General features: G+C 37.1%; 1 protein-coding gene across 1 annotated transcript in view; it reads right to left on the minus strand.

The window, feature by feature from the left end:
- The window catches only part of SPMAP2L (sperm microtubule associated protein 2 like), an 81,204-nt gene that overhangs the window by 11,120 nt on the left and 54,998 nt on the right, over positions 1 to 15,086 (minus strand). Inside the window, exon 7 of the mRNA XM_064286315.1 lies at positions 9,829 to 9,940. Within this exon, the coding sequence (XP_064142385.1) occupies positions 9,829 to 9,940 (112 nt within the window). The remainder of the gene's footprint in view (positions 1 to 9,828; positions 9,941 to 15,086) is intronic.

Here is a 15,086-nt window from a genome sequence, read left to right on the forward strand (position 1 = left end):
CTATAAAATTAAACTTCATGAGTTCTGTGAGTTGTTCTAATGAATTATTGAACATGAGGGAGTAGTGGGAGCCAGCAGGTCGGAAGTAAGGGAATCATGGGAAAACCCTGGGCTTACAACTGATATTCTGCAGGGGTAAAGGAAACCCTCAAATCTGTAGCAAGCACATTGGATATGAGGGTTTCATGCAGGCCCTCAGGCTTATGGTTGGTGAATGAGGTCTTGGGACAGATTTGGCAATCTGGAGGACTGTGCCCTTTAACTTATGAGGTCTGACCTAGCTCTGAGCAGTTAAAGGAAGAACTGCATGGGAAGTTATGGACAGAAGTGGAACAGAATCAAAACTGACAATAGATTTGATTTGATCCTTAGAGTTTAGTGTCAGAGAGGTGGGATTTGATTTTTCTCAGCAACTTATATCCAGAACACATAAAGAACTTTTACAAGTTATTAATAAAAAGAAAAATAATCCAATTGGGCAATAGTTTGATAAGACAGAAAAACTGGTCACACAAAACATGATTGTGTGTGTAGAAAATCCTAAGGAATAAGACAAATGAATAAAAAACCCTATTAACAAATGACAGAAAATATACAAATGACCTAGAAGCACGTGATCAGTACTCAAAAACCTGGAAATGTAAATTGAAGCCACCGCTATACTCTCACTGAAATGGCTAAAAATTAAAAAAACTGACAATGCCAAATGTTGGCAAATCTGTGAGGCATCTAGATCACTTACACATTGCTGGTGCTAGTAAAAAAAAAAAAAGGAAAAATGGTGCAATTACTTTGAAAAACATTTTAACAGTTTCCCATAAAACTAAATATACATTTACCCCATGACCCAGTAATACCAAAGAGAAATGAAAACAAATGCCCACAAAAATAGCCATGAATGTTCATCGGAGCTTTATTCAAAACAGATCCAAACTGGAAATATTCTAAGTGTTCATCAAAAGGGAAAGAATAGAAAAACTGTGATATATTTACACAATGGAATACTAATTGGCAATAAGAAGAAGCAATCTACTGACATAACCAGTAATCTTTATGAATCTCAAAAACACTGTGTTAAGCACGAGAAGTCAGACACTAAAGAAAATATACCAGCAAGACTAATCTATGATGATAGGAATCTGAACAGTGGTTGCCTTTCTGGTAGGAGGTGAAATGGGAATTAACTGGAAACAATCACAAGGAAACTTTTTGGGATAATTCAAAGGTTTTGGGTGGTTATAACATGGGCATATACATTTGTTAAAAAGCGTTTTGAAATATATACTTAAGGTCTATGCATTGGATATAAATTACAACTCAAAAATTTCAAATTAAAACTTAGAAAATTATTTGCAACATATATAACACATGAAGAATTAATATCCTTAATATGTACAGAATGTTTATACATCAATAAAAAATGTACAGGTCAGTAGAAAAATAAACAAGGCCATGAATAGATATATTTACAAAAGAAAAATGGTAAATAAATGTGGGGAAATATTTGAACTTATTAATAATCAGAGAAGTGAAAGTGTTTTATTAATGAGATATTTCTGGTGTAAAAAATATTTTGTAAAATAAATAATATCTAGTGTTGGCAACCTGCAATATGCAGATGACACAATCTTGCTTGCTGAAAGTGAAGACGACTTGAAGCACTTACTGATGAAGGTTAAAGACTACAGTCTTCAGTATGGATTATGCCTGAACATGAAGAAAACAAAAATCCTCAAAACTGGACTAATAAACATAATGAATGAAGAAAAAATTGAAGTTGTCAATTATTTCATTCTACTCGGATCAATAATCAATGCCATAGAAGCAGCAGTCAAGAAATCAAATGACATATTGCATTGGGCAAATCTGCCGCAAAAGATTTCTTTAAAGTTTTTAAAAAGCAAAGATGTCACTTTAATGACTAAGGTGCTCCTGACCCAAGCTATGATCTTTTCAACCATCTCATATGAATGTGAAAGCTGGACAATGAAAAAGGAAGACAGAAGAATTGATACATTCAAACTATAGTGTTGGCGAAGAACACTGAATATACCATGGACTGCCAGAAGAACGAACAAATCAGTCTTAGAAGAAATACGACCAGAGTGATTTAGAGTCAAGGGAGGTAAGACTTGGACTCGCTTACTTTGAACACATCATCAGGAAAGATCAAATGCTAGAAAAGGACATCATATTTGGTAAAGTGGAGGGTCAGTGAAAACAAGAGAAACCATCAATGAGATGGAATGATACATAGCTACATCAGTGGACTCAAAACATGCCAACAATCATGAAGATGGTACAGGACTGAACGATGTTTCATTCTGTTATACATAAGGTCACCATAAGTTGGAGCCAACTCAATGGCAACTAACAAAAACAAACAACAGTGTTGGCAAGAGTGCAGTGAAAAAGGCAGCCCAAATAGTGCAAGTGAATATGTAAGTCAAAATGAGTTTTTGTGGAACATATTTTGAAATTTTATATGAGTCACTGCAAATATGTCCATACCCTTGATCCAGTAATTTTATTTCTAGAATTTTTATTCTCAGAAAATAATCAGAGATTGAAAATGGTGGGAGGGAGGGACATATTGGTAGAATGACCTCATACATTGGGACAGCAAGCCAGACAAAGCCATGTGAGATGTCCAAGGTTCAAGTGGATAGTACTCAAATGTATCTGCTAGATATGAAATAAGAGCCTTAAGAGTTAACGATTTTGGTATTCACTAATTAGATAGTAGATAAGAACTACTTTAGGTGAAGGGAAAGACGACACACAATACAGGGGAGGTCAGCACAACTGGACTAAACCAAAAGCAGAGAAGTTTCCTGAATAAACTGAACGCTTCAAAGGCCAGAGTAGCAGGGGTGGGGATTTGGGGACCATGGTTTCAGGGGACATTTAAGTCGATTGGCATAATAAAATCTGTTAAGAAAACATTCTGCATCCCACTTTGGAGAGTGGTGTCTGGGGTCTTAAACACTAGCAAGCAGCCATGTAAGAGATGCATCAATTGGTCTCAACCTACCTGCAGCAAAGAAGAATGAAGAACACGAAGGACACAAGATAATTATGAGCCCAAAAGACGGAAAGGGCCACATAAACCAGAGACTACATCAGCCTGAGACCAGAAGAGCTAGATGGAGCCCAGCTACAACCAATGACTGCCCTGACAGGGAACACAACAGAGAACACCTGAGGCAGCAGGAGAACAGTGGGATGCAGACCCCAAATTCTCATAAAAAGACCAGACTTAATGGTCTGACTGAGACTAGAAGAGCCCTGATGTTCGTGGCCCCCAGACCTTCTGCTGGCCCAGGACAGGAACCATTCCCAAAGCCAACTCTTCAGAGAGGGATTAGACTGGACAATGGGTTGGAGAGGGATCCTGGTGAGGAGTGAGCTTCTTGGATCAGGTGGACACTTGAGACTATTTTGGTATCTCCTGCCTGGAGGGGAGATGAGAAGGTAGAGGGGGTTAAAGCTGGCGAAATGACACGAAAAGAGAATGAAGGGAGGGAGCAGGCTGTCTCACTAGGGGGAGAGCAATTGGGAGTATGTAGCAAGGTGTATATAAGTTTTTGTATATATAAGTTTTGAGGCTGACTTGATTTGTAAACCTTCACTTAAAGCACAAAAAAAATTAAAAAAAAAAAAAAGAATTAATGATTTTAAAGATCCAAATAAGTTGATCGGTCTGTGTAGGAGTTGTAGGCGTCTGTAAGTAGACAGAGAATCATAGATATGGGTTAAGTGAACCATGAGACCAACACTTTTTTAAGTTTTATAGGCTCTGACAAAGTTATTACAAAAAAAGGAACTCAGTATTACAGTCATAGAGGTGAAAAGACTTTCTTCAGGTCATCCATCCAAAATCTGGATAGTAACTTGGCTTCCTTTGTTGGTATGTTTTTTGTTTGTTTTTAACTCTGGGAAGATTTAGAATTAACTCTAAAAAAGTTAAGAGAATCAAAATCACAGAATTAATATTTTGTGTTAAGAATAATTAACGATCAATGAAATTCGAATATGGACTATGGAATAGATATAGTATTATATCAATGTTAAATTTCACGATTTTGATCACAGTTCTGTGATTAATAAGAATATTCTTGTACTTGGGAAATACATACTAAATCATTTAGGGAAAAAGGGGGTATGATGTCTATAACCTACTCTCAAATTGTTCAGAAAAAAATTAAATACACACACGGGAGAAAAATACAGCAAATGGAGCAAAAAATTTTTGCAGCTTTTTAGTATGTTTTAAATTATTATTAAAATAAAGTATGCATATTATTAAAATAAGAAGTATGTACATATTTGGAGCCCTCGTGGCGTAGTTGTTAAGAGTTCAGGTGCTAACCAAAAGATCAGCAGTTTGAATCCACCAGCTGCTCCTTGGAAACGCTATGGGGCAGTTCTCTGTCCTATAGGGTCGCTATGAGTCAGAATCAACTCCATGGCACCTGACAACAACATAACGTACATATTTAAGAGAATTTGGCCTACTAGAATGACAACCTTATAACTGTAATTTAAAATGTATAATTGAAGAATTGATTTAGAATTACAATATTAAGTTGTAATCTTATAAAATTTATGTCAATATTAGAACATACAAAAAATGCAAGGTTCACCATATTTATAACTTTAATGCACTAGATTTAAAAATAAATTTAATATTTGAGAAGATTGTGTTTATTAATGTAGATGAAGTACTTAAAAAAGAAATCAAATGTCATGTATTTACAAATGCAGTTTATATTGTCTGAAGGTATTTAACTAAGTTTGGAAACTGAACCAAACATTATTCAGGACTCTTAAAAGTCATTGTTAAAAACTGCTAGAATGGCAAAATAATAAAACTTGCAAGCTGGACTTAAAAGTCTAAAAAAGAAATAGATATTTAAATCCATAACTTTAAAAATTGGCTATTAATTATTTAAACTAACAGTATACCTCTGAATAGTCTTTCTGGATATGAAAACCAAGCTCAAGGATGCCGAAAGACTCACATAACTGGGTGTGGCCATTTTTTTAAAAAATGGCTATAAATTCTTTGACATTTCTCTCATTGAGAGGTGGGGTTTGTGTTCCTGCCTCCTTGAATCTGACCAGACTTGCAACTGCATCAATCAACAAAGTATGACTGGAGTGACATTACGTGAGTTCCGAGACCAAATCTTCTTAGAACACAGCTACCACGCTGAGAGGGATCCAAGCCACATGGAGAGGCCACATGAAGTGTTGTTAAAGATAGATAATGCCAACTGAGTACAGCCTGCAACTTATCACAGCCTAGGCACCAGACATAGGCAAGAAAGAACCTCCACATGATTCTAGGCTCCTACCATTTGAGACGCCCCAGCAATTACAGATTTCCCAGTTGAGGCTCAGACATTATGGAGCAGAGACAGCCTATCCCTGCTTGTCTTATCAGGATTTCTGAGTCACAGAATCATTAAGCATAGTAATATGATTGTATCTTTATAGCACTAAGTTTGGAGGAGGAGCCCTGGTGGCACAGTGGTTAAGCATTAGGCTGCTAACCAAAAGGTAGGCAGTTCAAATCCACCAGCCACTCCTTGGAAACCCTATGAGGCAGTTCTACTCTGTGCTACAGGGTTGCTATGAATCAGAACTGACTTAAAGGCAATGGGGATGGTATGGTATACAGCAACAGATAACCAGATCACAACTTTAAGGATGGGTTCTGTGTATTGGCTCTAGGTTATCTGGATTTTGTTTTCTGAGCTGATTAGATTTAAAGGTATTAATGATCCTGTTGCCAGTGGTAAAAAAGGCACTTGGAATCCACAACATGACAGAAGACTAGACCAGTTGTGGGATGACATCAAGGACATCATTCATAAAGAAAGCAAAAGGTCATTAAAAAGACAGGAAAAAAACAGTAAAAGAGGCCTTAGACACCAGAAGAAAGGAAATAATAAAGATTAGAACAGAAATAAATGAAACAGAGAACAGAAAAACAATAGAAAGAATCCACAAGTCCAAAAGTTGGTTCCTTGAAAAGATTAGCAAAATCGACAAACCACTTTTGCAACAAAAGAAAAACAGGAGAGGAAGCAAATAACACACATAAAAAATGAGACGGAGGACATTACCTCAGACCCAACTGAAATAAAACAGACCATAACAGAATATTATGAAAAATTGTATTCCAACAAATTTGAGAACCTAGACGAAATGGACAAATTTCTAGGAACACACTACCTACCTAAATTAACACAAACTGAGATCGAAAATCCGAACAAACCATAACAAGAGAAGAGATTGAAGAGGTAATAGAAAAAAAAATTTTTTTAAACTCCCAACAAAAAGTCCCGATCTACCAAACATTTAGAGAAGAGCTCACATCTGTATCAATCAAACTATTTCAGAGCATAAGAAAGGAAGGAATATTCTTGAATTCATTACAAGAAGCCAGCATAACCCTGATATCAAAGCCAGGCAAAGACACCACAAGAAAAGAAAAAAAAAAAAAATTACAGGCCTATTTCTGTCATGAACATAGATGCAAAAATTCTCAACAAAATTCTAGCCAATAGAATTCAGCATCATATCAAAAAAATAATAAACCACTACCAAGTGGGATTCATGCCAGGTATAAAAGGATGGTTCAACATTAGAAAATCAGTCAACATAATCCACCATATAAGTAAAACAAAAGAAAAGAATCATATGATCATCTCAATCGACACAGAAAAAGCATTTGACAAAGTCCAACACCCATTCCTGATTAAAAAAACCCTCAGTAAAATAGAAATAGAAGGGAAATTCGTCAACATAATAGAGGGCATCTATACAAATCCAGGGAACCCTGGTGGTGTAGTGGTTAAGTGCTATGGCTGCTAACCAAAAGGTTGGCAATTCGAATCCGCCAGGTGCTCCTTGGAAACTCTAAGGGGCAGTTCTATTCTGCTCTATAGGGTCAGAATCGACTTAACCAAAGTCGGTTTGGTTTTTCTGGTTATACAAATCCAGCATCCAACATCATTTTCAATGGGGAAAAACTGAGAATGGCAACAAGACAAGGATGCCTTTTATCACCACTCCTATTTAACACTGTGCTGGACATTCTAGCTAGGGTAATAAGGTAAGAAAAAGAAATAAAAGGCATCTAAATTGGAAAGGCAGAAGTAAAGATATCTCTAAGTGGAGAACCCCAAAAATTCCACAAGAAAACTACTGGAACTAATAGAAAGCTTCAGCAGAGTAGCAGGATACACGATCAACCTAAAAAAAATCAGTTGGATTCCCATACACCAATAAAGAGAACTACAAAAGGGAGATCAGGAAACCAATATCATTTATAATAGTCCCTGAAACAAAAATAAAATACTTAGGAATAAATCCAACCAGGGACATAAAAGACCTATACAAAGAAAACTACAAAACACTACTGCAAGAAACCAAAAGAGACCTGCATAAATGAAAATACATAGCATGATCATTGATAGAAAGACTCAACATTGTGAAAATGTCAATTCTACCCAAAGCGATCTATAGGTATAATGCAATCTTGATCCAAATACCAACAGCATTCTTTAATGAGATGGAAAAACTAATCACTAACTTTATATGGAAAGGAAAGAGGCCCAGGACAAGTAAAGCATTACTGAAAACAGAACAAAGTAGGAGGCCTCACACTACCTGATCTCAAAACCTACTATATAGCCACGGTAGTCAAAACAGCCTGGTACTGGTATAATGACAGACACATAGACCAATGGAACAGAATCAAGATCCCACAAGTAAATCCATCCCCTAGCAGTCAGCTGATCTTTGACAAAGGCCCAAAGTTCATGAAATGGGGGAAAAGACAGTCTCTGTAACAAATGGTGCAGGCAAAACTGGATGTCTATCTGTAAAAAAAATGCAACAGGACCATACCTCACACCACACACAAAAACTAATTCAAAATGGATCAAAGACCTAAAATAAAACATAAAATGGAAACGATTATGGAAGAAAAAATACAAACAATGTTAAAGCCATTGCCGTCAAGTCGATCTCAACTCATAGCGACCCTACAGGACAGAATAGAACCTCCCCGTAGGGTTTCCAGGGAGCAGCTGATGGATTCGAACTGCCGACTTTTTGGTTAGCAGCCAAGCTCTTAACCACTGTGCCATCACAGCCACAAGGACAATGTCAGGGGTGAGGCCCTAATGTACAGCACAAATAGGGTACACACCATAACTAACAAAGCACAAGCACCGGAAGATAAACTAGAAAATTGGGACCTCCTAAAAATGAAATACTTATGCTCTTCAAAAGAGTTCACCAAAAAAGTAAAAACAGGACCTACAGAATGGGAAAAAAAAAATTTGGCTATGACATATCTGATAAGGGTCTAATTTCTTAAATCTATAAGATACTGCAACACCTCAACAACAAAAAGACAAATAATCCAATTTAGAGATTGCCCCTGGGCACTTGAATTGGGGGAGGGATGTACTGTCATTACCCTAGCTACGGCCCACGAGGGGTGCAATTTCAGTGCTTGCCGTAGATGCTATTTTCTATAGATACATCTCTGGTTCCGCAAGACACAGCAGTGTTCTGTTCTGTCGTACACAGGGTTGCTATAAGTTGGAACCAACCCTACAGAACCTAACAACAGTCCATGGTATGCAGTGTCAAAACAGAAGGCAAGGCTTTGGGTGACCAGGCAGCTGTGGCCAGAGAACATTTTAGAGAAAATAAAGGAGTACCTGGGGTTGGCTGGTTGCTTCTAAGTGCACTGGAGAACTTAAGGAAAGAAAGTGATCAGCTCAGGACTGTAAAGTCCCACCTTAAGTCCCAGGTAATGGATCAGAAAGCTTCTATGACTGCCCTAAAAGAAACTCTATCTTTTATAGCCACAGGGCTGAAAATTATGAAGACCAAGCTCAAAGTCTAATTCTATGGGTGGCTGAAATATAGTGCAAATTGAATCCCCAATTTGTCTGGTCTCTTCTGTTAAAGCTAGGGCAATGATCGGGAAGGAGTGGGACCTTAAAAATTGGAATGAGGCTGTACGGGCAGATTTCAATGAAGTTGGGAACTTAAAACCTTTAAATACTGCTGAGCCTTCCTTACTATTGAAATCAGCCCTTCCTTCCCTGTCTGAGGACGTTAGAGGTTCCTGTTGCCAGTGGTAAAAAAAAGACACTCATAGTCCATGCATACAGTGACAAAACAGAAGGTAAGGCTTTGAGCGACCAAGCAGTTGTTGCCTTTCCCTGAAGAGCCTATAATAGCCTCCCCTGGAGGCCTTTTACAGAACTGCTGACCCTCCTCAGGACCTACCCCTACCACCTCTTAGTACTTCTAGATCTATACCAGACCCAAGTCCCAGCCACGGGTAGGAGCCTTCCATAGACTTCTCTACTAGCTTCTACAATTACTTAAGTTCTACTAAAAAAACCCACTGCCATAGAGTCAATTCTGACTCATAGAGACCCTACAGGACAAAGGAGGACTGCCCCATAGGGTTTCCAAGGAGCGGCTGGTGGATTCGAACGGCCAACCTTTTCATTAGCAGCTGAGCTCTTAACCACTGTGCCACCTGGGCTCCATTTAAGGTCTAATCCCTATAATAAATCCCTTCTTCTGTATCACTCATAGTAGTTCTGCTTCTCTAATTGAATCCTAGCTGATACATTAGGCCTTAGAGAGGTAGTCAGCAAAATTCATCATTTGATGAGAGGGGAAAATAAACATGAAAAAATAGGGAAATACACACCTAGAAATAAAAGGGTAGCATGTTACAAAGTGGGTCAGGAACTGTTTCTTTCACTTGGGTTCACTTACTTTTTTTGGAGGGAGATAGTTTGGATCTGTGCCTTTGGCTATAGAGAGTCGTAATATCCGAGGTGAAGCATTAGGGATTTGTAAAGAATTTCTTACCCCATCACTGAAGGGCCTGTATGCAAGTGGAAAAACGAAATACTACAATCATTGGATGGAAGAAAAATAGCCATACTTTTCATTGGTATAATCAACTTCCAATCAATAATATTTATTGTTTCTATCTTAGGAGCATCTTTTCCTATAATCACTACTGTTCCTACCATCAGATTAGTGTTTTTCAAAACTTTTTTACTGTGGCCCACAGTAAGAAGTACATTTTATGTTGTGATATAGTATATATGCACGTGTATGTACGTGTGTGTCTGAATCAAAACTACCATGAAGCAATACCTATCCTAGTCAACGTATTCTGATTTTTAATAAAAATTTGATTTCATTAAAAAAACTGAAAACCACTAAATTGATTTCATGACTTGTGACCAGAAGTATGAAAACACCTCACTTTCTACCAAAACCCCATATTAAAACCTTGAGGTAAAAATTTGGGTTACCACCAAGGATTACTCTGTGATGGCCAATCGCTTCTGTGGTGTGGTTTGAGATACGGCTGGCCATAACTCTGAGTTGCTGGGCCCATTTTCACACGCAATTCCCCACATATTCCCATCCCTCACCGAAAACCTACCAATCAACCAACAAACCAACAAGCCTAACATGGAAAAAGGTTTTCCCAAATAGATATATGGTTACCTTCTAGGGATGGTCTATTTTGTTTTGTTTTTAATTGAGATACAATTCACATAGCATAAAATTCGTCCTTTCTAAAGCATACAATTCAGTGGTTTTTAGAATATTCACAAAGTTGTGTAACCATCACCACAATCTAATTCCAGAACATTTCATCACCCAGAAAGAAACCCTGTACACATTAGCTGCCACTCCCTCATTTCTCCTTACCCCAGCCCCTAGCAACCCACTAATTTACTTTTTGTCTTTATGGATTTGCTTGTTCTAGAAATATCAAATAAATGGAATCATACAATATGTGGTCATTCGTGTCTGTATGCTTTCACTTAGCATACTGTTTGCCAGGTTCATATATTAGTATTTCATTCCTTTTTATGGCTAAATAATATTTCATTGTATGGATATACCACATTTTGTTTATCTGTTCATCCACTGATGGACATTTGGGTTGTTTCCACCTATTATGAATAATGTTGCAATAAATATTCGTGTACAAGTTTTTGTGTGGACATATGTTTTCAATTCTCTTGGATATATACTTAGAAGTGGAATTTCTGGGTCACATGGTAACTCAAAGTTTAACATTTTGAAGAATTGTCACAGTAGCTGCACCATATTACATTCCCACCAGCAACATATGAGTGTTACAATTTCTCCACACCTCACCAACACATTTCCCGCATGCATCTGTGTATGTGTGTGCCTGTGTGTGTTTTGTCATCTTAGTAGATGTGAAGTGGTATCAAATTGTGGTTTTAACTTGTGTTTCCAGGATGACCAATGATGTTGAGTACTTTTAATGTGCTTATTGGCCATTTGTCTTCTTTGGAGAAATGTCCGTTCAAATCCTTTTGACTTTTAAAAATTGGATTATTTGTCTTTTATTGTAAAGTCTTACAAAGTCCTTATATATACTCTGAATTCTAGTCCCTTATCAAATATATAGAGAACCCTGGTGGCACAGTGGTTAAGAGATCTGCTGCTAACCAATTCTATTTCTTCTTGTGTCAATTTAAGTAGTTTGTGTCTTTCTAGGAACTTGTCCATTCCATCTAGGTTATCTGATTTTTTGGCCTTACATAACAGTAGTTACTTATAGTCCTTTTTATTTGTAAGCGAGAGTAATACCCCCTCTTTTCTTTTGATTATACTAATTTGAGTTTTCTCTCTTTTTTCTTGGTCAGTTTACCTAAAGGCTTATCAATTTTTTGTTGATCTTTACAAAGAAGCTATCTAGTTTTATTGATTTTCTCTATTTTTTAAAATTTGTTCTATTTCACTTATTTCCATTTTAATTCTTATTTTCTCCTTCCTTCTACTTGTTTTGTTTACTTTGCTCTTCTTTTTCTGTTTTCTTAAGATTAAAGATTTGATTGTAATTTGAGATCTTTCATCTTTTTTTTTAATATAGACATTTACAGCTATAAATTCCCTGTAAGCACTGTTTTAACTCCATCCCAGAAGTTGTGGTGTGTCTTGTTTTCAGTTTTATTCATCTCATGGTATTTTCTAATTTCCTTTAGGATTTCTTCTTTGACCAATTGGTTGTTTAGGAGCATGTATAGTTTTCCAAATTTTTGAATTTTCCAGATTTCTTTCTGTTATTGGTTTCTAATTTCATTTCACTGTGGTCAGAGAATATACTTTGTATGATTTCAATCCATGTACATTTGTTAAGACTTGTTTTATGACTTAATATATGGTCTATCCTAGAGAATGTTCCATGTGCACTACAGAAGAATGTGTATTCTGCTGCTGTTGGGCAGAGTGTTTCACAGATACAATGAAATATTATTCAACCACATAAAGGAATGAAATATTGACATGTTACAATACAGATGAACCTTGGAAACAACGTGCTAAGTAATATAAGTCGGACACCAATGGACAAATATATAATTCCACTTACATGAAATATTGAGAATAGGCAAATTCATGAAGACAGAAAGTAGATTAGAAGTTACCAAGTGCCAGGGGAGGAGGTGAGAGGGAAGAGTTATTGCTTAATGGGTACAGAGTTTCTTTTTAGGGTGATGAAAAAGTTTTGAAAATAGATGTTGGTTTTAGTTGCACAGCATTGTGAGTGTAATTAGTGGTACTGATTTGTACACTTAAAAATGGTTAAAATGGCAAATTACATGTTATATATATAGTAGAGATATTTGTTATTGATTGAATTGTGTCCCCCCAAAATATCTGTCAAGTTGCTAAGTCATGATTCCCAGTATTGTGTGATCGTCCACCATTTTGTCATCTGATGTTATTTCCCTATGTGTTGTAAACCTGATCTCTAGGATAGGTGGGATTAGCAGCAATTATGTTAAGGAGGCAAGACTCTATCTACAAGATTAGGTTGTGTTTTAAGCCAATCTCTTTTGAGATATAAAAGAGAGAAGCAAGCAGAGAGATGGGAGGACCTCATACCACCAAGAAACAAGAGCCAGGAGAATAGCAAGTCCTTTGGACCTTGGGTCCCTGTGCTGAGAAGCTCCTCGACTGGGGAAGATTGATGACAAGGATCTTTCCCTAGAGCTGACAGAAAGAGAAAGCCTTCTGCTGGAATTGGCACCCTGAATTCGAACTTCTAGCCTCCTAGACTGTGAGAGAATAAATTTCTGTTTCTTAAAGCCATCACTTGTGGTATTTCTGTTATAGCAGCACTAGATAACTAAGATATATTTTATCACAATAAATAAACAAAAAAAAGCAACTTTTCCCCAGCCCCCACTCCCATTCACTAACTGAGCTTTATTTTTTTCTGTAGTGTTTACTGCCTAACATACTATATTTTTAACGTATATAGTTTGTTTGATGTCTTTTTCCTCCCACCAGAATGAAAGCTGGTGGGAGGAAAAAGAGATTTTTTACCAATTTTGTTCATTACTAAAATCTAACACTTACTAATATGTTGTTGCTGATAGGTCCCATTAAGTTGGTTCCAACATATAGTGACCCTATGTATGACAGAGCAAAATGTTGCCTGGTCCTGTACCATCTTTACAATCACTGCTGTGTTTGAGTCCACTGCTGCAGCCACTGTGTCAATCCATCTTGTTGAGAGACTTCTTCTCTTTTGCTGACCCTCTACTTTACCAAGCATGATGTCCTTCTCCGGGGACTGGTCCCTCCTGATAACGTGTCCAAAGTACATGAGAAGAAGGCTCACCATCCTGGCTTCTAAGGAGTATTCTGGCTGTATTTCGTCCAAGACAGATTTATTCATTCTTCTGGAAGTCCATGGTATACTCAATATTCTTCACCAATACCATAATTTAAATGCATCAATTCTTCTTCAGTCTTCCTTATTCATTGCCCAGCTTTGCATTCTTATGAGGCAATTGAAAATACCATGTTTTGGGTCAGGCGCACCTTAGTCCTCAGGTCCTTTGCAGCAGATTCGTCCAATGTAATCCTCACTTGATTTTTTGACTGCTGCTTCCATGGGTGTTGATTGTGGACCCCAAAAAAAGGAAATCCTTGGCAACGTCAATATTTTCTCCGTTTATCATGGTGTTGCTTATTGGTCCAGTTGGGGGCATTTCTGTTTTCTTTATGTTTAAGTGTAACCTATACTGAAGGCTGTAGTCTTTAATCTTCATCAGCAAGTTTTTCAAGTCCTCTTCACTTTTGGCAAGCAAGGTAGTGTCACCTGCATATTGCAGGTTGTTAATGATTGTTCCTCCAATTCTGATGCCATATTTTTCTTCATATAGTCCAGCTTCTTGGTTTATTTGCTCAACATACAGATTAAACAAGTATGGTGAAAGATTACAAATAAAATGTATATACCACATTTTATTTTTCCATTCAACTGGTGAGGGACACTTGGGTTGTTTTTACCTTTTGGCTATTATGAATAATGCTGTAGTGAACACTGGTGTGCAAGTATCCATTTGAGTCCCTGCTTTCAAGCCTTTTGGGTATATACCTAGGAGTGGAATTGTTGGATTCCTGTGTGGCCGAAATAGTTAAGTGTTTAACTACTAACCAAAAGGTTGGCAGCCCAAGTGCACCTTGGAAGAAAGGCCTGGTGGTCTGCTTCCAAAAGGTCACAGCCTTGAATACTCTGTGGAGTGCAGTTCTGCTCTCACACATAGGGTCACCATGAGTCAGAATTGACTCAACAGCAACTGGTTTGGTTTTTGTTTTGTTTTGTAATACAGCCATAAAGAGAAATGAGTTCTGATACATGCTACAGCATGAATGAATTTTGAAAACATTACTCTGAGTGAAATAAGTTCAACACAAAAGGACAAATATTGTATGATCCCATTAATATGAAATATCTAGAATAGGCAAATGTACAGCAACCAAAGTTTATTTGTGGTTAGTAGATATGGGTGGGAGGGGGAGAGGCAGAATTACTGCTTAAGAGAAATTGAGTTTCTATTAAGGGTGAGGAAAAAACTTGGATTTGGATAGTGGTCATGGTTGTACAACGTGGTGAGCATAATTAATGTCACAGAATTGTACACTTAAAAATGGTCAAAATAGCAAATGTTTTGTTTCAT

The sequence above is a fragment of the Loxodonta africana genome, chromosome 5, assembly GCF_030014295.1.
Source record: "Loxodonta africana isolate mLoxAfr1 chromosome 5, mLoxAfr1.hap2, whole genome shotgun sequence".
NCBI classification, from domain to species: Eukaryota; Metazoa; Chordata; class Mammalia; order Proboscidea; family Elephantidae; genus Loxodonta; species Loxodonta africana.